Below are 22214 nucleotides of genomic sequence, written 5' to 3'. Positions count from 1 at the left end.
CTTCAGCTCTGGCAATGCCTGTAGTTGGAACTAAGCCTCGATCTTGAGCTTGAGATCAAGTCTGGTTTTTGAGCTATGGGAGGTTCTACTCCCATACTACTATATGTTCTACTATACAATGGCTAAAGAGGAGCTAAGTTTCTGAGTGGCAGAATACCACCCAAAAAGCAGAAAATTTGCCTTTGACAGTTTGAAATTCAGATTTTGAAAAAGCACAGAAAAAAAAAGGCATTGACTTCAGCTGTCCCAGTTTTTTTACTGATTTTTGAACTACTGTTGCATAGGATCTTTATTCTTAGGGTTTCTGTTCTTAGGGTGGGTCAAAACAACCCTAAGCAAGAATTTTTTCTATGTATTTAAAAGATGTTGTATTGATTATCAGTATGCAAAGATTGAATAATACTTCATCATTTTAATGTTATGGAGGTAGTTGTAGATAGTTTGCTCAGTGCACTCACAAACTGAAGTAATAGTATAAAATGCTAAGTCTTGCTTCTTTAGAAGATGTAGTAGTACTAGAATCTTTGGGTGTGCAAATGAACCCCAAGTTATTGAAGTCTCATAATGAGAATATTGAAAAAACAAAAGATATGTGGGGAATGAAGAGTGGGCTTTTATGTAGAAACTGGAAACATGTCTTTAAGCTGAACTGTTAGGCATGAAAATAAAAGCTGACATTCATCTCAAGACAGTATAAAATATTGCAGTGATCCATTTGTTTCTTTGTTTGGGTTTTTTTAGGATCAAAAGGATTTGTGAAACCTCAGTTCTGAAACAATAAATCCTTTGTTTTGGTTTGATGACCGGATCTGGTGAACATCCCTCTTTGGGGCATTTACCAAACTGATGCCAGAGAATCTTTGCATTTGAATGTTCTTCAGATGCTATTATTTTAGCCTGTGCATTTATGACAAGAGTCCAGACTTGGCATCAATTTTGTGTGGTACCACTGTTTATTTGCTGTTTGGAATCTGCTTAGAAGCAGTGGAATACAAATGTGCAGTGCCGTCATGCCCGCTCCTTGAGCAGTGTCCGTAAGCCTTGATGTCTGCACAGAGCTGCACTGTACGGTTGCCCCCCTGATATCTGCATCCGGACTGCTCCCCTCGCTGAGCTGCATGAACTGCACAGCTTTTCTGTTGGTAAAAGTAACTTACAGGATGGTTCCTTTCTTGTCATCTGAAATTTGTTGTCCTGTAAGAAGTGACTTGGGCAGCTGCTTTTGTAGGGTGAGCATTTCTGACTGAAAGTGTGTCCATCTGTGTAAGAAGCTAATCCCACACATCTCCTTCTGTGAGGTGATGGTGTCAACTTCTCCTTTCGAAACCCAACATAGAAATGAAAATAAATGAAGGGATGTGTGTTCTTAATAAAAGTGGTAACTGCTAAACATGGACGTATAAAGTTGATAACCTCATACAGAGTAACAGATAATGCAGATAGATTTTATTTTAGGAGGGTAGGTTTAGATTAGATGTTAAGAAGAAATTGAGGGTGGTAAGGCACTGACACAGATTGGCTGGAATGATTGTGATCTTCCCATCCCTGGCACTGTTAAAAGCCAGATTGGATGGGTCAGTGGGCAGCCTCATCCAGTGGAAGGTGTCCCTGCCTGTGGTGGTGTGTGTATGTGTAATGAAATGAGCTTTTTAAGTCCCTTCCAACCCAAACCATTCTATGATTCTGTTGATATATTTGTTTAAACCAGACTATTAGTTACTCTGGGTTTGAAACATTTACGGAGGCTTGGGTCACTTCAGCATTAAGTACCTCTCTGTGGTGCTGTGTTGCCTCACGGATACTTATTATGGCCATACACTTTTTGTGGTACAGATTGATAGGATAGATTTCTTGCCCAGCATTATGCAGCTTTCAGAAATATATTCTGAGGTTTGTCCCAAAATGAGGCTTATGAATGACTGTAGTTTAACTTGACCTGTGTGCGCCTCCTTCCTCCATGGAATGTAAAGTAAGTGAATTATAATGCCCTCTGTAATTTGTAACTATTCTTTCTTTACCATAATCGTAAGAATCACAAAATGTGTGAGTGCAGAAATACTCAAAGTGATGTTTATTTCTAATGGAATGCAACACAGTTACTTGTAAAATAGGAGAAAATAAGTTTTTTATTTTCCATGTATTGTTTAATGATGAGTTTATCCTGTTGGATAGAATCAAAATAGATGCATTGTTTAAAATGTCATTTTATCCTGAGACTATTTAAAATGGCCACTACGTATTATTAAAGAGTAGAATGGCAGCTGATTCCCTTCTCTGTTTCTGTTTTTGCCAGGCCAGTCATGACTCAGTTATACCGAGCTTAAGAGTTGGGTCTGCTTTGAAGTGGCTTTTAGTAAGTCACCTTATGTGGCTAAATACTGTTAAAACAAATATATATGGAATTGTGATATCTGTGTAACTTTATGAATGTTTTCACTGCTGTGGATTCTTACGCGATAAACAATGAGTTGTCATAGCACTGATTGAATATTGGTGATGTGAGTCAGGGGAAGGCAATAGAGCCCATTTAGAACGTAACACAGGAGCATGCAGTCTGCCTTACACGGTATAACTGGCAGTAAGGTATTAAGTGTATTGGTGCATAAAAGTATCTTTGTATGATATCTTTGAAACACGAGCCAATCTTGCTTTTGATTCACAAAAAAAAGATTTTATTGTGGTTGTTGATTTAGTAAAAGAACTTTTGTTGTGGTGGCTTTTTTTCCCCGGAGAATTTTATATAAAGTACTTAGAGCAAACTGTCAAAAATGACATAACTGCAGTTACATTCTGCAAAATTTGCAATGTGTAGCAGTTCACTTGGCTTTTCTGGTTTGTACAATACTTGCGACAGTGGATCTCACTAAGTATATAGGCACTTTGAGTTTAAAAATCTCAATGTGTAAAACATCGTAGCAGTAGGAGATTGTGTGTTGGAAGGTCTGTGACCAGGCCTTGTCAGCAGAGCAGGGAGCGTCAGTGGAGCCTCTGGTGTCCGTAGTCTGTCTGTAAGGAGCTGCACCCATTTCTGTGCGTACCTCACTTCCTTCTTGCCTGAGGTTTGGTCAGTGTGCTGCTTGTTTTGTGGTTTTGTTTGGTCACAACACTTGTTTTGAACCCACTCCTCCCTGGTTCTGTGGCCCCTGTGGAAGGTGTGGAATGCACAGGTACTGCTTGGCCCGCTGAGTCACCTCTGAGCTGGCACCCGTGCTCTGCGTTTACCTTCTGAGCATCACCTTTTTGAACACTGCATTTTGCATCTGTGGTGTGCTGGACTGTGTGTTCTGGGTCTCTGATGTGCTTCCCTTCATCACCTGCAATATTTCTGGCATCAGAGCACTCACTGACACAAGAACTAGCGGCAGACTGACAGTATTATTATGATGCAATTAAATACCTTGCTGTAAGGCAAGAGAACACTTGTGGGACTCTTCTATAGTTTGGGGTCATGAAGTTGTTACAAATTTCACTTGGTCGTTGAGAAAAACTGAAGCATATTTTTACCCAACTTCCTTTTTCACTCTGCTGGAGGTAATAATTGAAATAAGGAAGCAATACATGGGAATGTAGAAGTTAAACTGGAATTTGGAGATGAGTTAGTTTATTGTTTAGATGTCTTCAAAACACACTTCATAGTATTCACACATCCCAGCTAACATTAATAGGATAAGAGTAAGGAAAGGGTTTTTCTTCTGCATTAGGGTACATTTCCATGAAGATTTTGAGCATAGACTAGGTAGGTGATTGACTGTAAAGAAATTTCAACTCGATATATTTCAAAATTATTTGATTGTTCTTTCGTTTAGTAAATATTTTTTTTAGTGTTTCTATTTTTACTAAACATTAGTAATTTTTTTTCCCCCAAAAAACCAACATTTTTCTTGTGTAAAGCTTCACATACTTCCCTTCTTTGCTCCTTTTTACTGAGAGATTACTTTCTGTCTTCATTGGGTTAAGTTGCATTAATGATTATTCACCATGGGAGATTCTGGGAAAATAGCTGGAGTTTTGGGCAAAGCATTGAGAGGAACTGACATAAATCACTACACCAGGAAAACTTTAAAATGTAATTTTCTTCCTAGTTTTACGTAATGATTTTTCTCTTTTAGAAATATGAGAGATTAAAAAACAGTCATGGCAGTTCATAACTATTGACTGACAAAATATCTCAGTGAAACAAATATCAGTGAAACAAATATCTCACTTATACTTGAGGTTAAAAAGCATATGGATCTGCTGTAACTAGTATGGACTTTTTAGTCACAGAACACGTTAAGTCTACAGTGTAATCATTGCTGATCCTGTCTAATGACTGTTTTGGGGATTATCTCTTTTGGAGTTAGCCATCTGCTGTGGTTAGAGTAATTAAACATAATTAAGGGTTAACTTATTTTGAAATCAAAACTATGTATGTGTCTAGGAGAAGAATGTAAATTTCTTCCATTCGAAATAATTCAGAAATACCAATATTCCAGTTTTCTATTAAAGACATTAAACAAGCAACTAAATTAAAGTTTGAAAAAGCACCCTCTCAAAAACACTTTCCAGACCCCTGCAAACTGAAATAAAAGGAGCAGGGTGGGGGTGAGAGAGACAGGGGAGCCTTAAAAGGGCAACTTATTACTGTTCTCCCAGTTCTTATTTAATCAAACAGATGGCTTGTGTTAGTTAAAAGCTTGCAAGTATAGCTATATTTACTTCTCTGTATTTAAAAAGTATTGATTTGCCAAGGATGACTTCTTATTTATGACTCAAACATGGATTGCTTGTAGGTGGTTCTGAACTGTGCTTATTTATAAAATACTTCAGATGCTCCATCTGAGAAACTCCAGGTCTGTCAGCCTGACCTCAGTGCCCAGGAAGGCTGTGGAACAGCTCATCTTGGGTGCGGCCACACGGCGTCACATGCAGGATAACCAGGGGAGCAGGCCCAGCCAGCAGGGCTTTAGGAAAGACAGGTTCTGTCTGACCAACCTGGTCTCCTTTTATGACCAGGTGACCTGCCTAGTGAATTGGGGGAAGCTGTGGATGTGTCTGCCTGGACTTCGGCAAAGCCTCTGATACTGTCTCCCACAACATTCTCCTGGAGAAACAGGCAGCCCATGGCTTGGACAGGTGCACTCTTTGCTGGATTAAGATCTGGCTGTATGGCCCAGAGGGTGGTGGTGAATGGAATTACTTGCAGCTGGGGTTGGTCACCAGCGATGTCCCTAGGGCTCAGCACTGGGGCCAGTCCCATTCAATATCTTTATCAGTGATCAGGGTGAGAGGATTGTGGGCACCCTCAGTAAATTTGTGGATGGCGCCAAGTTGGGCGGGATTGTTGATCTGCTTGCGGGTAGGAAGGGTAGGAAGGCTGTGCAGAGGGATCTGGACAGGCTGGATTGGTGGGCCAAGGGCAGCTAACTGAGCTTCAGTAAGGTGAAGTGCTGTGTCCTGCATTGGGATCACAGCAATCCCCTGCAGTGCTCCAGGCTCGGGGCAGAGTGGTTGGTAAGCGGGAAAAGGCCCTGGGGGTGCTGGTGGAGGTGGCTGTACATGAGCCCAGGTGTGCCCAGGTGGGCAAGACGGCCAAGGGCACCTGGCTTGTATCAGCCCCATCAGCACTAGGGCACTGACATGTAGTTGGTACTGCTGGGGCAACTCGGGTGCTGTGCCCCATTCTGAGTCTGTCACGAAAAGGAAGACCCTGAGGGTCTGGAGCTAGTCCAGAGACTGAAACAGAGCTGAAGAAGGGGCTGGAGCACCAGGAACAGCTGGAGGAGAGCTCAGCCTGGAGAAGAGGAGAGGGAACTTTCTCCCTCTCTACTCCCTGACCAGCTGGGGGTCGGGCTCTGCTCCCAGGGGACAGGACGAGGGAATGGCCTCAGGCTGTGCCAGGGGAGGGTCTGGTTGGATATCAGAGGAATTTCTTAATGGAAAGGACAGTCAAGCACTGGAAGGGGCATCACACGGAGGTAATGGAGTCCCCATCCCTGGAGGTGTTCCAGGCACGGCTGGCACTCAGTGCTCTGGTCCGAGTGACAAGGTGGGGATCGGGTTGCACTTGATGATCTGGAAGGTCTTCTCCACCCATTTAGGTTGGATTCGGTGATTTTATGGTGAAGACTTATTTTAGTGTTTTATTATTACACACAACATTACAGTTTCTTTTTTTTTTAGAAATATGAGAGTTCTGGATGTTTTTGTGAGGGAACGTAAAATAAGAAGTTTCAATCCTGAGTTTCAAATGGAGCATGTTAAAGTGTAGAAGTACCTTTCCTTTTACAAGGAAATACTGCAATAATACAAATTTGATTTGTTTCTAATTTCCCTTGTGCTCTCTGTAAATATAGTGAATTCAGTGTAGCCATAATTAAAACAATACCAAAATACAACAAATTTTAATTTGTAAAAGGCATACTTGTTAGCCTCAAGTAAGTTTAGTCATTTATAGTGACTAAGAAAATCACTTTGTCATAATAATTTGTGTCTATTAGTGTCCGTATACCAAACATAGTAAATCTTTTTACTGTGTGTTGCAAATGCTGTGGACTTAAGTCCGTAGTTGCAAGCTAAAACCATGGTCCCTTATGAATCAGATTTTTGTTAATTATTACCCTTCAGAATAGTTGTAAAAGCTAATGGACATATATATGTAATAAACACTATATGCAGTATTTTGCAGTGACCTACCTCTGCTGATTAGCACATTAGATTGATTATAGTTACCGATTGTTAAAAACCAATTAGGTATGCTTTAACTGTGGATGAAAAATGTTTAACTGGAGAAAAGTATGTATTTAGGAGTCCTGAATGAAAAAATTAAAATGTTTAATAATATTTTCCCTTCATAAATTTTCTGAAGGAAGTAGTTTTGTTACTTCTACTATTGTTCTGAAGGAGAAGGTCATACCCTTAATATTCAGTATAGTAATAGGTACCTTTTTTGGTGCCATATCAGTGTAAGTAGCTGATTTTTCTGTGTTTGCAGAAACAAAAATAGGTTTTTCTCCATGTAAAAACAATTCATGATAAATTGGCCTGTAAAGAGTAAATGCAGTGAAGTCTTTAGGTGCTGTTGAAAGTGGAGTGGCTGTTTGCAGTTGGTACAGAAGGTAGGTAATTCTGTATGACAGACTGTACCTCCCGTGCTAGCAGTTTTCACTTTCCCAAAGTAGTATGCTGTGTTCTGCTAGCTTGCAAAGCCTGGAGACTTTCCTCATGCATAGAAGTTTCAACGTATAAAAACTATTAGTAACAAGGAATGAACAATTTAGTTAAATTGGGCACAGTGTATCTTCACAGTATTTTGTGTTTCTCCATTGATTTTATTTTTGTATTTGCTATGGCTTTTTAAGTTTCATTTTTACTGTCTGAGACAAACCAAGGATCTACTTTCTGGAGAGGCAGGTAACAGGTTTTGTGCTGTCTTTCCAAGTGTGCATTTGTGAAGTCACTGTTTAATACAACTTTGGATCAGAAGTGCTGTTTAACATACCAGTTTTCTAAATTGTTTAAAATAGAATTTAGAAAAGTGTTCTTTCTTATGAACTTCGCATTCTGATTTACAGGTACTGGGAATGAGATTTTATAAGTTGTTTGATTTAGGTTCAGTGCTTACCCCCTCAGATTTCAGTTGTAAATCTGAGAAAAGGCATTGCCTGTGTCAGTGAGGGAGACTCAGGAACAGGTTTCTTGGAAGTTTCCCAGTTAAGAGTTCAATGTGCTTAGTCTCATGGCATTTTTAATAGTACAGGGACTTAGGATTTTTTTCCCCACCTTATTTATACTGTGATCTTGACTCACAATCATCCGCTGCTCTGGCAGATTGAGTCAGACAGTCTGTTGATGCTGCTACCACTGTGAAAAGACATCACTGGCTTGGCTGCACTTCTTAAGCATTTGAGAAACTACACAGAATATGCTGAGTTGGAAGGGACCCACAAAGATCATTGAGTCTAACTCCTGGCCCCGCACAAGACTGTCCCCAAGAGCCACACAATGTTCCTGACAGTATTGTCCAAACACTTTTTCTAGTGTTTTTAATAATATCAACGGTACTGTCTGTTTCTCTTAAAATACACATGCTTGGTCTGTGAAATAAGTCTGGTGACTTTTGATTTAGACAATTTATGGCACAGATAAATGTCTTACTTTGTATGAAAAGCTCACCAGGAAACAGCACCACTCACCACCACCAAAAACTCCTACCAAATTACAGGAGTTCTTGTATTTATATATCTCACTCTAATTGCTGGGTCTTTCCTTAAATTAAGAGTCTAGATATGGGCATTTCGGCATGCACTACCGGTTCTTTAAAGTTGGCTGTCATGGAGCAGCAAAGAGGAGAGCTGCTCTGCAAGGAGGGGTAAGCTGGCAGTCGAGGATTACACAGGCAGGGCTTTTGCCTACTCCAGCACAATGCTGGTCACAGGGTTACACAGAACAGTCAATCTGTCAGGCCCAGCATCCATCCGCTTGTCTGATCAGAAGTAGCAGAAAATGGGAGCTGATGCCATCCTAGAGGGCAGCTGGAACATGGGATGTAGCCAAGATGCAGGGGCACAGGCAGGCTGCAGGAGGGATGGGCTGGCTCTGGCAAGGGCTGAGGGCTCCAGCCTGAGCTGAAGTGGAGCTCCTGAGCATGGGGTGTGGTAGAGGCATTCAAGTTGTGGTGTTCCACACTGTGGAAATGTGGTGTACCAAATTCCCACAGTGCTGCAGCTCTGCTGAGTTCCCTGACTGATGGGTGCTGTTAATGGGATGTACCTCTCACGGGGATCTCTTGAGAATTTAGTGCAGATCCTAGACACAGTCAGCTCACAGTCCCATAGTCCCTTGTGGTTTCCTTTGCTGCCATAGAAGACATATTTATCTTCTCTCTTCCAGATATGGAGTCTGGAGAGCGGTTAACGTCATCATCAGTCTCCTCTACTGCAGCTGCTTCCACTCCAGCATCTTCGACCCCATCGGTAACTTCAGAAGTGTCGAAAGGTGGCCTTTCCTCTGGAGCCGCGACACTGAGCTCCACAATCAACACCTGTGGTAAAAATGACTCAAGTCTATATTGCAGTGTAATTTTAGTGTTTGTCAGCACTTGTAATTATTGTAAGTCAAACGTAATCAGGTAGCACAGAGGCATCCAAGAAAAATGTTTGAAGTTTTTGGTTTTGCCAAATGACATTCATTTGCTGTGAATACATTTTACATAGTACTTACTTATTGAAGGAATTAAATTAATTGAAAATTACCTATTTAAAATTTGGAAAAAAATTCAGTTTGCAAGGCTGTCTTGAAAGCAAGGATCAAATAAAAGGTTCATCTAGCAAGCTCTGTGCCACTTTCAGATTAAGTTGAGATAGTCAGCTTCTTGAATGTGCATCGTGTCCTCAGCATTTAAGCCCAGCCCATACTGTAGTTTTACATTTGGACAAATAGTTTCTTCTAACGGAGCTTGAAATGGAAAAGATAAATTTCACAATGTCACGGTCTTGGGTAATCTTGACTAGAGTGAAATATCTTACCTTGAATCAGAAATATATGGAGGCTTTCTCCATGCAAGAATCTTATTTATGTGATTGAAACTCCTGTTTCAGCTGAATGATGCAAACGTCATCCGCAGAAGAAGAAACTGTAAACTCTTCCCTGCTGTTTCTCACTTTACTTTTCATAAACAGATCTTTTTTTGGAGAACATTGTTTCTGTTAGCCTGATTCTTAAGTGATATATGGTTAATAGGAAGTTTTTTCAGCTTAAATTCATGGTAATTCCTTGTTGTCAGAAAAACCTCTGTTCTTGCTGATACAGCTTGATAATAAGTAATGAGTGGATTCCAAGTCCCCAGCTTCATCCTGCATTTGTTCATTTGCAGCTGCCCCAAGAAGCTGAAACCAGAATGTCTCCAGACCTAGAGTTATGTCTCAACTATTTTTTTAAAGTTCTCTAAAACCAGCCAGAAAATTCTTAAATAAAACTCACCTGGAATAAATAACAAAGTGTTTCATTTTTCAGTACCCCACTAAAGAGTCATCTCCAAAAGAATTTTTTGTCTATATTCATTAGCCCTTGCCACTTGTAATGGGTTTCTTTGGTGGTTCCTAGAATGTAGCAGGAGTTAATTTCCATATGGCTATGAATGTATAGTCCTAGCCTGAGGATTTCTGTGAGTCATTTACCTCTCCTTGCTGCTTTTGCTGTGTACGTATTACATCATGTAATTCTGTATCTACTGTTAAGGTTCTGTGCATTTATAGGGATATGTATTTGGTCTGCCAAAATACAGTAAGACTGAAGCAGATGAATAATGTAATAAAGGTACTAAACTATCAGTTTTGTTCTTCATTAGGAAACACAGGTGGTTCTTTACTAAAGGCCTTCTAAAAATTTCTCATCTTTTATTTTTAAAAAAGGTGTAATTTCTGTCTGATAGCTAATAGTTAAAAAGACTGATAGTAATTACCAGCTTTTTTTTTTTTGCCTTTTTTTTTTTTTTTTTTTGATGGTCAGGTTGTTTGCCTGGCTGCATCTGATGTTTAAGAACATACAAAATTTTTCAAGGACATTTTGTCTTCCCAAAACTAAGCTGGAATGTAGTTTACTATCAATACCATCAGTTTTATTTATGAGTATGTCTGTTTCTCTCTTGGCACTGTGGTTATTGTTGTATCCACTGCGAAAAGGTTCCACTTGAATTTACAAGATACTCTGTAGCCAAGATAGACTATATACTAGCCAGTTCTAAACTGAGGCGTTCTACACTCCTGTAAGATTTAAAAAAACCCAACAATGTCTGTCAAACAGATAATTGAATTATCTTCAAATTTAAAAATATATTTTTCTAGTATCTAATAAAATAAATTTTTAAGAATGAGCAATTATTCTTACTAAGGGAAGGTAATGCACCTTAATGCAAGAGATTAGAGAGGTTCTTTTTAGCCCAAAAAGATCTCTTTATTTTCTTAGCAGCAATCAGTAGCCTATTAAGTAGTCTCTGCAATAAACTTGATTGCATACTCTGTCAGGTGCCCATGATACATGATGAGTTAGAACTGGGAGTCTTCATGCTTTGCCAGGGAGATTAAATACAAGTAAATTATTTTGGCATACTTCCAGGTCAGAAAGACAAAGCACCTGTATGAAACCATTGTGGAATGTATCACATACTGTTAGTTTAATTGGTTAATTAGCACTAGTTCCTGAATAATTAAAGCATTCTAATCAAGTAAACAGATATTTTATTTGCTTTCTTTTTATTCACCCATTGCTGAAAATAAGGTGCATTGGAAAAGTAAATTGCCTCCGGAAGGAGGTTTACATTCACCCTCATGAGAATGTTATCAACTTTGGAAGAATATAAATCAATAGCTTTTTCTCTAAATAAAACTATAATTCAGTGTTTTGTCTTTATGAAAAGCAATAATACTAGTATGTGAAACCATTCTAAGCTGAACATTTTAAGCTGCATTGTTTTGATGTTACCAGATCTGGAAGGCGTTTAATTTTTAATTTTCAAAAAAGGGAAGTTCATTAACATTTTATTAAATAGCAAAACACTTTTTTTTTTCTTTTCTCAGACCAGAAGCTGTTTTTGTTAAAGCAAAATTCTTCAGTCTTATTTGGAGTTCCCTATTGCTCCTTAATGAGATCCAGAACAATTTTAAAATTTTGTATATAAATGCACAAATTAATTCTTTGTTACTAAGAAATCAGCATTGTTGAAATGTGTTTTGCCCTTTGGAATAATGGTTTCAGTCATTTATCTGTGCAGTGGTTAGTAGAATTTCAAAAACTGTGCTCAAAAATATTTAACCTATTTAAAAGTAAGGCAAGAATGTTAAGGAGTGAGATTTAATACGAAATTTAGCTATGTGGAGCATATGTAAAGTAAGTTAGTAACTTGAAGAGTGAACACTAAAATACGAAAATTAAGGAAATACTGTAATTAATTGGTAAGCAGACTGTTAGCATTTTCCTGAGATACAAAAGGGGAAATGTCATTACAGTTCAGTGTAGTGCTACAAGACTTTCACCATTTCTTGTTGGCGTTTTATTTCTTCCACATGTTTAAATGTGTATTTTAAAATGGATAGCTTCTCTTTCCTAGATACATTAGGTAATGGCTTAGCACATCTAGTATGTCTTCTTTCAAAGCCATAATAGTGTGTAGTACAGTTAACTGCATTTTCTGTATGATGAAGAAAGTTGATGAACAGTCTCAAAGATTCTTTTAACTTGGAAAGTCTTTGAAGTATTATGACACTTTGCAATGAAGTGTTGCTCATCTGCATGATTAAGAATCACCACTGTGGTCTGTGAGAGGGAAGCATTGTGGAAGAAGATACACAGATGAGGTTTGGATTGGTTATGGTTGTCTCTTGGGTCTTTTTTGTGATAATTTACAAAGTGATGTTAAAGCCATTTGAACTACATTCAGGAAATGTAGACCTGAAACATGATGCTTTTAAACTCACGTCAGAAGTTTAGAGAAATACTCTACACGTTACCTGCAATAGTTGGCATCAATGAAGTGAAAATCCCTTCTTGTCTTGGAGGAGGGAAAAAACGGCACCTGAACCAGAAATGTGAAATCAGTAAGAGGAATTTCCCTGCACTGTCTGTGTAGTATTCCCGTTATGTTGCCTTGTAGTTGCTAATAAACGAAAAATCCTAGTGAATGCCCTTGTGTTCCTAACACTTAATAGGATGAGTTATTGCAGTCAGGAACTCATTCCAGAATTATTCCTTATATACACAAACACAGTAATAGTGTTTGAAGCATGTAGAAGGAGAAGTAGGATTAACAAGTTAATGGTTTGTGTGTAGAACTCCACCAGAAGCATGGTCAGTGTGCAGAGGCCTGTTTTGGTAATGGGAATCTCCTGGAAAACAGGGAATGCTTGGTCTTTCTCATGCTGTCCTTTTTGATGTGAATGCTCTTTATATTAAAGGATGGCACACATGAATTTAATGTTCTTTGATGTCAGTCTTTTCCTGCTTTTTATCTTCCTTAGGGACTACATTGTTCTTCTGGTTATGTATGCGTTTACAGTCTGAGAATTCCATTATTTGTTTTCTGTATTTGTGTTCAGGCTATCTCTAAAGCTGAAGTTTCGTTCTGAAACTGCTATGAGGTTTCTTCTACCAGGATTACAGAATTTCTAGGCCTTTGATTTTTGTCTGTCATCTTAGCTATTATCTATTCTTACCTTGTCCTACCCTGTGAATACATGCTGACTTGCTGTACTGTGCCTGCTCTCTTCTGTGCTGCCCTTCCCCAACCTTCCAGCATGTAGCAGCTCAAATAATTTCTCTATTTACGTTTTTTCTGGTCACTTCCCCTGTTCATTTTCCTTTCTGTATTAGCTTCAGTCACCTTACTATTTAAGGTAAGCACAGGTCTAACTATGCTTACATTTTGCATGTAATTTTTCGTCTGGTTCATCTAGCTTTAGTGCTCCCACTGAGACCACATTGCCACTCACTTCTCCCCTGCCCTTCCCCACCACCCTTGCCCTTGAAGAAGGCTGGAAAGGAAAATTGGAGGCTCAAAAAGCAGAGGTCACAGGTCAAGATAAGTACAATTGAATGGAAACAGAGATAAGATAGGAAAACAAATATTAACAGCAGCAGTACTGACAGAGGGTATGAGAAATAAACTATTCAAATGGAGCCCCGCCCGTCCTGGCCATAGACAATTACTGACCTCTGCCACTGGTGAGCCAACTGGGAAGAGAGCCCTTCTCCCTGGAAGAGTGTCCCTTTCTCCTGCTTAATAATGTGAGATTTATTTGAATAACATTTGGGTGCTGGCCATGCTCCCACCCAGCTGCTGCAAAAACTAACCCTGTCCTAGCTGGAACCGGGACACCTCTTCATCGTGTCTGATCTTCATCTCGTCTTCCAACCTCCCAGTCTGAGAGAAGACATAATGCATACTGAAGGTAGAAGCAGGATCACCAGTTGATACTAGGGCATTTGAATTAGGTTATTAGAGGAAAAAAAATAGGGGCAGCTTTTTTTGCAACGTAGTGTCAAACTAAAGGATAGAAACCTCTTGCAGTAGCTGTGGAGTTACCATTGGGTAGCTAGCAGTTCCTCTGTTTAATAGATCTTCTCATGGGGAACAGCTTCAGATGTGGTTTTGTGGTGCAGGCTTTGGAGTAATGCAAGACTCAGATTGCAGAGGTGATTGAAAGCTGTTGTGTTACTGCGTGGTTCTGATGTAGGAAGAGTGCTGAGATAATAATAAATGTTAAAGGGTGATCTGTGAATACTGATTCAGTTTATAAGACTAGCAGTTTCACTTTGGGGTGATCAGTGTCATATGGCTTTCTATTAAGTATTAATTTTCAGAATGCATTTAAATAAAACTGCATTGCAGTCTTTATCAGCATGGCTTTAGTGACTTAAGACCAGAGTTGAGGAAATGTATGTCATTGAGAATTTCCTCAATGTTTTGTTCTTACTTCTAGATGTAGTAAATCTGCTATGGATTATGCACAGCTTACTGAAATATGTAAATATAGTATTAGAACAACTGAAGTTTGTTTTTGTTTCCTTTGCGGTTCAGAATGGTGGCGAACAGCAGACACGCACTCTCGTCCTGGGGCAGCTTTTTTCCCACCACTCTTGGGAATTCCCACGTTGTTTGCTCCTCCTGCACAGAATCATGATTCTGCTTCATTCCATTCAAGAGCTACAGGAAAAAGTAGTCGGAGTAATACAGACAAAGGTAATGGCTGGAAGTAATCATATTGAACTTCTACACATGCAGAAAGATGTGGAATTCAGGCTTTACTTTCCTCATTCTTCCCATTCCTAAACAGTTCTATAAAAATTGGTTCTGGCAGGTAAGGATGATACATACCAAGTATGTGTTTGGCCTTGAAATCATGGGTGCTCTGTATGATTAAACTAAAATAACTCCAATTTAGAGTGACACTTTGATGACAAATTTTAGTAAATGTGGCGAGTAACTTGTAAGTAGTCTAGGTTCTTGTTACATGTCTATGGAACGTTAGTGTGACTGGAGCATCTCAGAGAAATGATCTGTTACTTCAGATTTATTTTAAATGTCACTTGGAAAATCTGTCATCTTTAGGTATGAATGGATCACTGAATGGCAGCAGTACCTCTGCAGTCTCAGCTCTCAGCACATCCGTGCTCTCCACTAGCATTGCAGCGTCGGCAGGGCCAGTGAAAAATGTGACCTCAGGGGCTGGAGGACGCAAATACAACCAAGAGCAAAGCAAAGTTCAGCTTTTGGACACCAGGGCTGACAAAATCAAAGATAAGGTAAATACACTGAAAGAAAATGAAGATTCAGACAAAAAATTTGACATGATAAGTGTTCTGCACACAGGAGCATTTTTAAGTGTTCTTTCAGAGTACAAAATGTTTTGGGTTCTTCTGACCTGTTAGAGCAGGATCTGTCTCCTTTTCTCTGTAGGAATTTTTTGTGTGTATTGTGTTTGAAATTTTTTTAATTGTTTGGGGTTTTTTTTGACATACTTATGAACAAAAAGTTACTATTAGAGCTAATTGCACTATTTAATAAGTTAATAGTGGTGTCCAACACCTTGTTTCATTTATCTAATTTTTTTAAAATTGTATTTTTAACATCAATATTTGATATTATTTTTTACAGTATATATATACGCATATTGGCGTGACAATTATAACGTTATTGATTATTTCTGTGAATTTAATTAGGTTTTCGTGTATCTTATACAAACAAAAAAAGAAAAAATTTTTAGACATTAAAATGTTTTTCTGTAAGTAATTTCCTATTTACCAGAAGAAAGAAGTATTATTAACTGCTGTGTTTCAGCAATAATCTTAGCCATCTAATATGAAATACATGAGTAGTCTCAGTGAGTTAGTAAACCTTATATAGTGACCTAAGCACTCTAAGAACTTTGCTACTCTTGGAATCAAAACTATTGAAACAAAACACAGAAAATGGTGTTCTGGGAAGGTGATTAGTGTCAGAATAGAAGCTAAGGGGGCAATTCTCTACTGAGCCATCTAGGCTAAAATCTTTTTCTTTCTTTATATCTTGCTATTTTTGTTTTGTGAGTGAATTGAGCCTCTTGCTTTCTTTCTGTTACTGAGCTACATTCAGCTACCAAGTCCAAATATTTGAAGGTGAGAGGTTGGCATTTTCAAAGGACAGCTGGTGCTTGATGTATCTGCATGCAAATAGGGGTTAGCAGTGAAATGGTTACTTATAATTGTGTAGTTATATACAATGTTTAGTATATCAACAATAGGGAAATTATTAAGACTATTTTCCCTCAAAATACTCTTCATGTTCAATAGTTGACACCTTTTGAAAGTATTTAGCTAGTTAAAGGTATTTGGGAAATCTTTGACTTTTTTCAGCCTTAAATACTAAAAATGGCTCATTCTAAAAGGCTGCTTTTATCCTTGTTATCTACATGCAAAATTTAGCTTACTTTCTGTGGTGCAGAGGTAAAGCTTTTTCCAGATAGTGTTTCTGTATTTCTGACTATTACTACAGTTGGACAGAGTACCAAATACATTTCTATTTTAATATCTCTAAATACCGTCCCAAAAGGTACTTTTTGGCTCTTTGCTTTATTCAGAAAATTTTCCCTCTTTTTGCCCATTGTTTGTTTGTTTGTATTTTTGGTTGGTTGGTTGTTTTGGTTCCTCCCCCCCACCCCCCATTTTCGGTCAAGATGTCTGTCAGCATTGTTATCTTCTCCTTTGTGTTACCTTTCATCTTTAAATATAAATTTCGTGCTATTGATAAATTTCTCGATGCAAGCACCGATTTCAAACTCCAGTTTTATTGACTAAATACTGAGGTGCTGTAAAAGGATGGATTCGATGTGCAAGTCCCTTTCTTAAGAGTGTTGAGTTCTGTATCTTGACTTTTAAGTCATTTGTCTCATGCAGATAAATGTCAGGTTGTCTTTTTCCTAAGTTAGTAAATTTTGAAATACTGAAATGGAGTTTTTTGTTCCTAATCTTACTTGATATGCTGGCATTCATAACTTCTTTTCCTCCTAAACTTTTTATGAGGTAAATGGTATTTGTCAGTGTAATGATTTGAACAACCTTTTGTATCAAAACACAGAAATTACTCCAAATGAGAACTCTAACATGAGGATGATTATGATTATTAATGCTGAGCTTTGTACAAGTGATGTTATGCTGTTATATTTTTCTAAGTGTAAAACTTGCCTCTTCTTAAAAGCATGTCTTACTTTAAAACCTTTTAATATACTTTTCTAAAAGTTCTTTTATTTAGGGTTTTAGTTTTTTAGTATTCATCTTCTGATTTCATCAGTCATCTCCTTAGTTGTAATTTCTTTTAAGGATGGTATCTAAAAAATCGTTAAAATATTTATTTAGTTTTAGGAAAAAAAGAAAAAGGCAAAGCTGATATCAAAGTGTTTTTACAGTTGATGAAAATCTAGAATTACATTCATTATAATGTACTCGTCAGAGTATTTCAGCAGATTCTGGTCCATTTTTCAGAAGCAAATCCCAGAAGCAATTTGATGAACCTATTCTTTTCAGTCCTCAGAAGTCTACATTGCTGTACAGCCCATACTGTGAAAGCAGTTAAATGAATGCACCTCTGAAACTTCTATAAACCTAATATTTGTTGTTCTTTCTGCGCTAACTTCCACCACAAGTTCTGGGTATGAATTTTTTTTGGAATCAGCACATGCTGTGGAGGTTTACTGGACCCAAATTCTAGGTCAATGTTCTAGGCCTAAATTTGGCATTTTACTTTGTGATGTAGTGATGCCAGCAGTGGTCAGAAAAAGACTTCACTGGAACTTTGTGACCAGTTTTTAATTTTCATCACCTTGTGAAGCACTTTTTTTTTAAGCATTGCAGATCACTTTACTCCAAAGTCTCACTCTTCTTTGTTTTGAAGATTATGTGTAATAATAAGATTACATAACAGATTAAAATGGATGCATTAACAGAGAATTCATCTTCCCGGTAGAAGCCCAGAAAAAAAGCAGTGGAAAGCTCTAGTAACAGCGACAGTGATTCGGGCTCCTCTTCAGACACCTCAAGTGAAGGTGTAAGTAGTAGTGACTCTGATGACCTAGAGGAGGATGAAGAGGAGGAGGAGGAGGAGGACCAGAGTGCTGAAGAGAGTGAAGATGATGAATCTGATTCTGAAAATGAAGCACATCACAAAAGCAAGAACAAGGTATAACACCTCACTCTGCTGCCCACATTCTTGTTGCTACAAGCTGTTTGTGGCAAGTTGACCTGCTCACGTCTGTGAACAAATAGTTAACAGTTATTTAACTGCACATTAATAAAGGCTAAGAATACTCTTTTTTAGGTTTGCTTCAGGGTTTTCTCTTGTGGGGTTTCTGGGAGGGGTTTTTTGGTTCTTTTGTGTGCATGCATCTCTTTGTATTGCTGTTCTTTACAGGCTAGGAGTTTACAGGTAGACTGTTATTTTTGTTGTGAAGTGGGAAATACAAAGAAAGTACTGTGTGCAGGTAGTAAATTGAAAGTACATCATTGTGGATATTGCTTGGCAGTTACTTTTTTCCTAGTAGAGTGCCTACTTTACCTAGTAGTAGAACAAGATTGGAATCTTTGGTATCCTGTTAGGTTTACAGTCAGAAATACATTTAAGAACAACCATGGTTTAATACTCCTTCTCTAGTAAATATTGTTATAACATGCTGAAACCATCTGGGGAAAAAACTGAAAATGAACAATAAATATATTACAAGACCGATTTTAAAACTATTAATGTTCATCCTCTGCCAAGACTAGTGTAATTGTTTCAGGGAGACTGATCATGTGTTTAGCCTTTTTAAAAGAATCTTTAACTTATGTTATGAACAGTCAAAAATAAATATTTTACAGGTGCTAATGCATAGTGGTGTAACAGATATGAAAACCGATGGACAGAAGTCACAGGACAAGTCTCAAGAAAAAAGAACACACCAGCAGATACCTCTTGTGTCTGATTCCCAGACTCACTCATCATTCCAGTCCCAGCAGAAGCAGCCTCAGGTTTTGTCACAGCAGCTTCCGTTTATTTTTCAAAGCTCTCAGGCGAAGGAGGAATCTGTGAACAAACACACAAGTGTAATACAGTCTACGGGACTGGTTCCTAATGTGAAACCTTTGTCTTTGGTACATGAAGCCAAAAAGGAGACCTATTTAAAACTCATAGTTCCTTCCCCTGATCTACTCAAAGCAGGGAGTAAAAATACCTCTGAAGAATCTGTCACTTTGACCAGCGATGTTAGGTCTAAACGGGTGAGTGAAGTTCTTGATTATTTGTAACCTGTGTCATCTGCTTAAAAAGGCATAAGAGTGTGCCATCAAACTCTTTTAAATATAGTGTATTAAAGTTATAAGTATATATATTTTCATAATTGTGGGAGTTTAAGTGTTTTTAGAGTTGATTTGGATTTCTGAATGGTGTAAATTAACTAGATTGTGTGGGTCATGCATCTCTTAAGAACAATGTGCACCTGAAATCAATATCAAAATAAGAAAATTGTAAATATCAAAATAAGTAAATTGTGTGGCCTACAGATATTTTTCCTCTGCTTCTAGGTTCAGTCAAAGTGCTGATTTAATACTTCACATATCTAGTATGTAAGCATGACTTCACTTTCTTTCAAGTTAGATAGTTTCAAGTCAAAGTAATTGAAATCATCTATTTCAACCATGATTTTAGACAAAGAAGCTGAAAGCCATTAAAAAATGCTCAATGTAATGTTGAGTTTTGTTTGCTCTTTAAAGACAGGTATTTATGCACTGATAGCTGTAAAAACTCAGTATGGCCATTTCAGTAGGTTTTTTTGAATCAATTAATGGCCTGGGTTGGAAGGAACCTTAAAGCTCTACCCTGTCCCACCCCTGCCCTGGCAGGGACACCTCCCACTGTCCCAGGTGCTCCAGCCCCAGTGTCCAGCCTGGCCTTGGGCACTGCCAGGGATCCAGGGGCAGCCACAGCTGCTCTGGGCACCTGTGCCAGGGCCTGCCCACCCTCCCTCAATTTATCTTCCTTTTTACTGGTCAGGACTGTACAATAAGTTTATATGTCTGTCTTAACAGTTCTGCAACTTCTAGGATTTTTAGATCCTCAGTTTGTTTATTTTATAATAGTAATTAAGGTGACTGCTGATGAATTTTCTATTCAGTGAGATTTGAATGGGGATTAGAAGAGAATGAAAATCTGTCATTTTACAAACACCGGGGCTCAGGATATATACAAAAATAAATATATTTTAAAAATACATTTATGGAGGCAACTGTCATTATTTTATTTTTTCAAATTTTGTTTTAAACTAAGTAGTATTCGGGAGTAGTAAACTCAGTTCTGATTCATAGCTAACTCACAGGCCCTCAGTAAGGACTGAAAGATCCTTAACTTTTATTGCTAGACTAGGGGATAGAAACTGGTTTTTCTTTTCAATTTCTTGTTACTAGGTAAAATTCAAACAAGCTCGTCACTTACCAGGAGTAACTAAATAAATTATAATCATGAGAACGTACATCTTTGCTATTGAAAGAGGCATTTGCTTTCAAATTCAGGTTATGAGTCTAGGTGGTGATAGATCACACATTTAGTAGTGTGAATTCTCTAGAACTTTTACTGGAGGTATACACTGTGTGAATATTTATTTTAGAGATCTTCATAATTTCTTACCCAGTTTTAAATATTAGTAACTTCCAAGAACGTATTGTGTTTGACTTAATTTTTAAAAAGTAATTTTAAACTGTACCATCTTTATTCATTTTATTGTATTTTCTTTTGAAGATGATGTGCGGTTTTTTTCTTTGGAAGAGTCTTTAGACTAAAGACACTGTAAGCTTTACATGCATTTTTGAGCTATTACTAAGTTTTACATGAAGAGTTTCAAGTACTACTCTTTCAGTTATACAGTTAAAATATCACAGCATTTCTGACTAATACCTTTTCCCTCATTTTTTAAAATAAATTTTTTCTACACCAAGAATCCCCTATTTGTTTTCTAGTATTGTGGCCATTAGTGTGTTGTATTTACCTTGTGCTTTAAAGTGAACAAAGTGTTAAAGGTACATTCACTAATGGGATTTTTATGCATTGATTGAAGTTATAAGAGGTTTTCCTGTGGTGGTACACAACAGTAGTATCTTTCTAAAAATGGCCTTTTTCAGAATGATTAATACCTTTATGAAAGTCTCTGTCTAGAGCATTGTAGAAGGTGAGAAAGCTTCCCTGCATAATTTGAATCAACTTCATCTTGGGTTCAATTCGTCTTTCCCTACTTGATTTACAGTGAAAAAATCATGCAAGACTTGTGTAACCAGTAGTTATTCATCTCTTCTGTTGTACCTAGTATCTGCTTTTGGCTTTCTAAAAATGGCTTAGCAGATGTTTAACATTTCCTAGAGCTCACCTGCCTGAATACCAAAGAAAGCCAAACAAACACCTCCACATTTTATTCCTCTGTCTTCTTATTTCTTTAGGAACAATATAAACAGACATTCCCAGCACAACTAAAGAAACAGGAGTCATCTAAGAGCCTGAAGAAGGTTATCGCAGCTTTGTCAAGCCCCAAACCAACATCTAGTTCACCAGCTCATCAAAAACTCACATCCTTGGAAAACAACCATTCTAACCCATTCCTGACAAATGCACTTTTAGGTAATCACCAACCCAACGGAGTCATTCAGAGCGTCATCCAGGAGGCTCCTCTTGCACTCACCACGAAACAGAAACCCCAGAGCAAGATCAATGAAAGTGTAGCCGTTTCTAGCAGTGCCCCCTTTTCCTTGCCGATAAACTTGAGCGCGTGTGGGAAAAAGCCAGCTGCTAACCGGACAGCTGTCATGCCCTCTACCTCTCCTGTCTTACCTGGTTCAGGAAAGGATAAAGCAGTCAGCAATAATGCAGTAAATGCAGTAAAACCACAACACCGCCTTCATTCTGCAAAGCTGGTGGTGGAGCAGTTCAGAGGGGTAGACTCAGATGCCCCCAGCAGTAAAGACTCTGACGACTCAAATGATGATGACGACGATGACGAAGATGAAGATGAGGACGATGAAGAAGATGATTCTGATGATAGCCAATCAGGTGGTTTAACCTTTTTAATAGGAAAAGCAGAAACTTAATTTTTTGCATTTTGAAAACATGCATTTCCCACCATATTTTAAAATAGGGGCAGGAAATACTGGGCCAGCATGGCCCCCACAGTGCCCTACACATGGCGTTGAAA

At 38.2% G+C, this 22214-nt stretch overlaps 1 protein-coding gene across 12 annotated transcripts in view; it reads left to right on the top strand.

The window, feature by feature from the left end:
• BAZ2B (bromodomain adjacent to zinc finger domain 2B) overlaps positions 1–22214 on the top strand; it is a 111924-nt gene that overhangs the window by 44350 nt on the left and 45360 nt on the right. For all 12 annotated transcript variants that reach the window (XM_041405435.1, XM_041405522.1, XM_041405504.1 and 9 more), the window contains 6 exons: positions 8872–9027; positions 14552–14713; positions 15083–15276; positions 17972–18184; positions 18862–19260; positions 21466–22072. In XM_041405435.1, the coding sequence (XP_041261369.1) occupies positions 8874–9027; positions 14552–14713; positions 15083–15276; positions 17972–18184; positions 18862–19260; positions 21466–22072 (1729 nt within the window). In that variant the 5' untranslated portion in view covers positions 8872–8873. The remainder of the gene's footprint in view (positions 1–8871; positions 9028–14551; positions 14714–15082; positions 15277–17971; positions 18185–18861; positions 19261–21465; positions 22073–22214) is intronic.

Source organism: Onychostruthus taczanowskii, unplaced genomic scaffold (genome assembly GCF_017590055.1).
Source record: "Onychostruthus taczanowskii isolate IOZ18803 unplaced genomic scaffold, ASM1759005v1 scaffold10, whole genome shotgun sequence".
NCBI classification, from domain to species: domain Eukaryota; kingdom Metazoa; phylum Chordata; class Aves; order Passeriformes; family Passeridae; genus Onychostruthus; species Onychostruthus taczanowskii.
The sequence above is the reverse complement of the archived record's forward strand: the minus strand, read 5'-3'. Positions and strand labels throughout refer to the sequence as shown.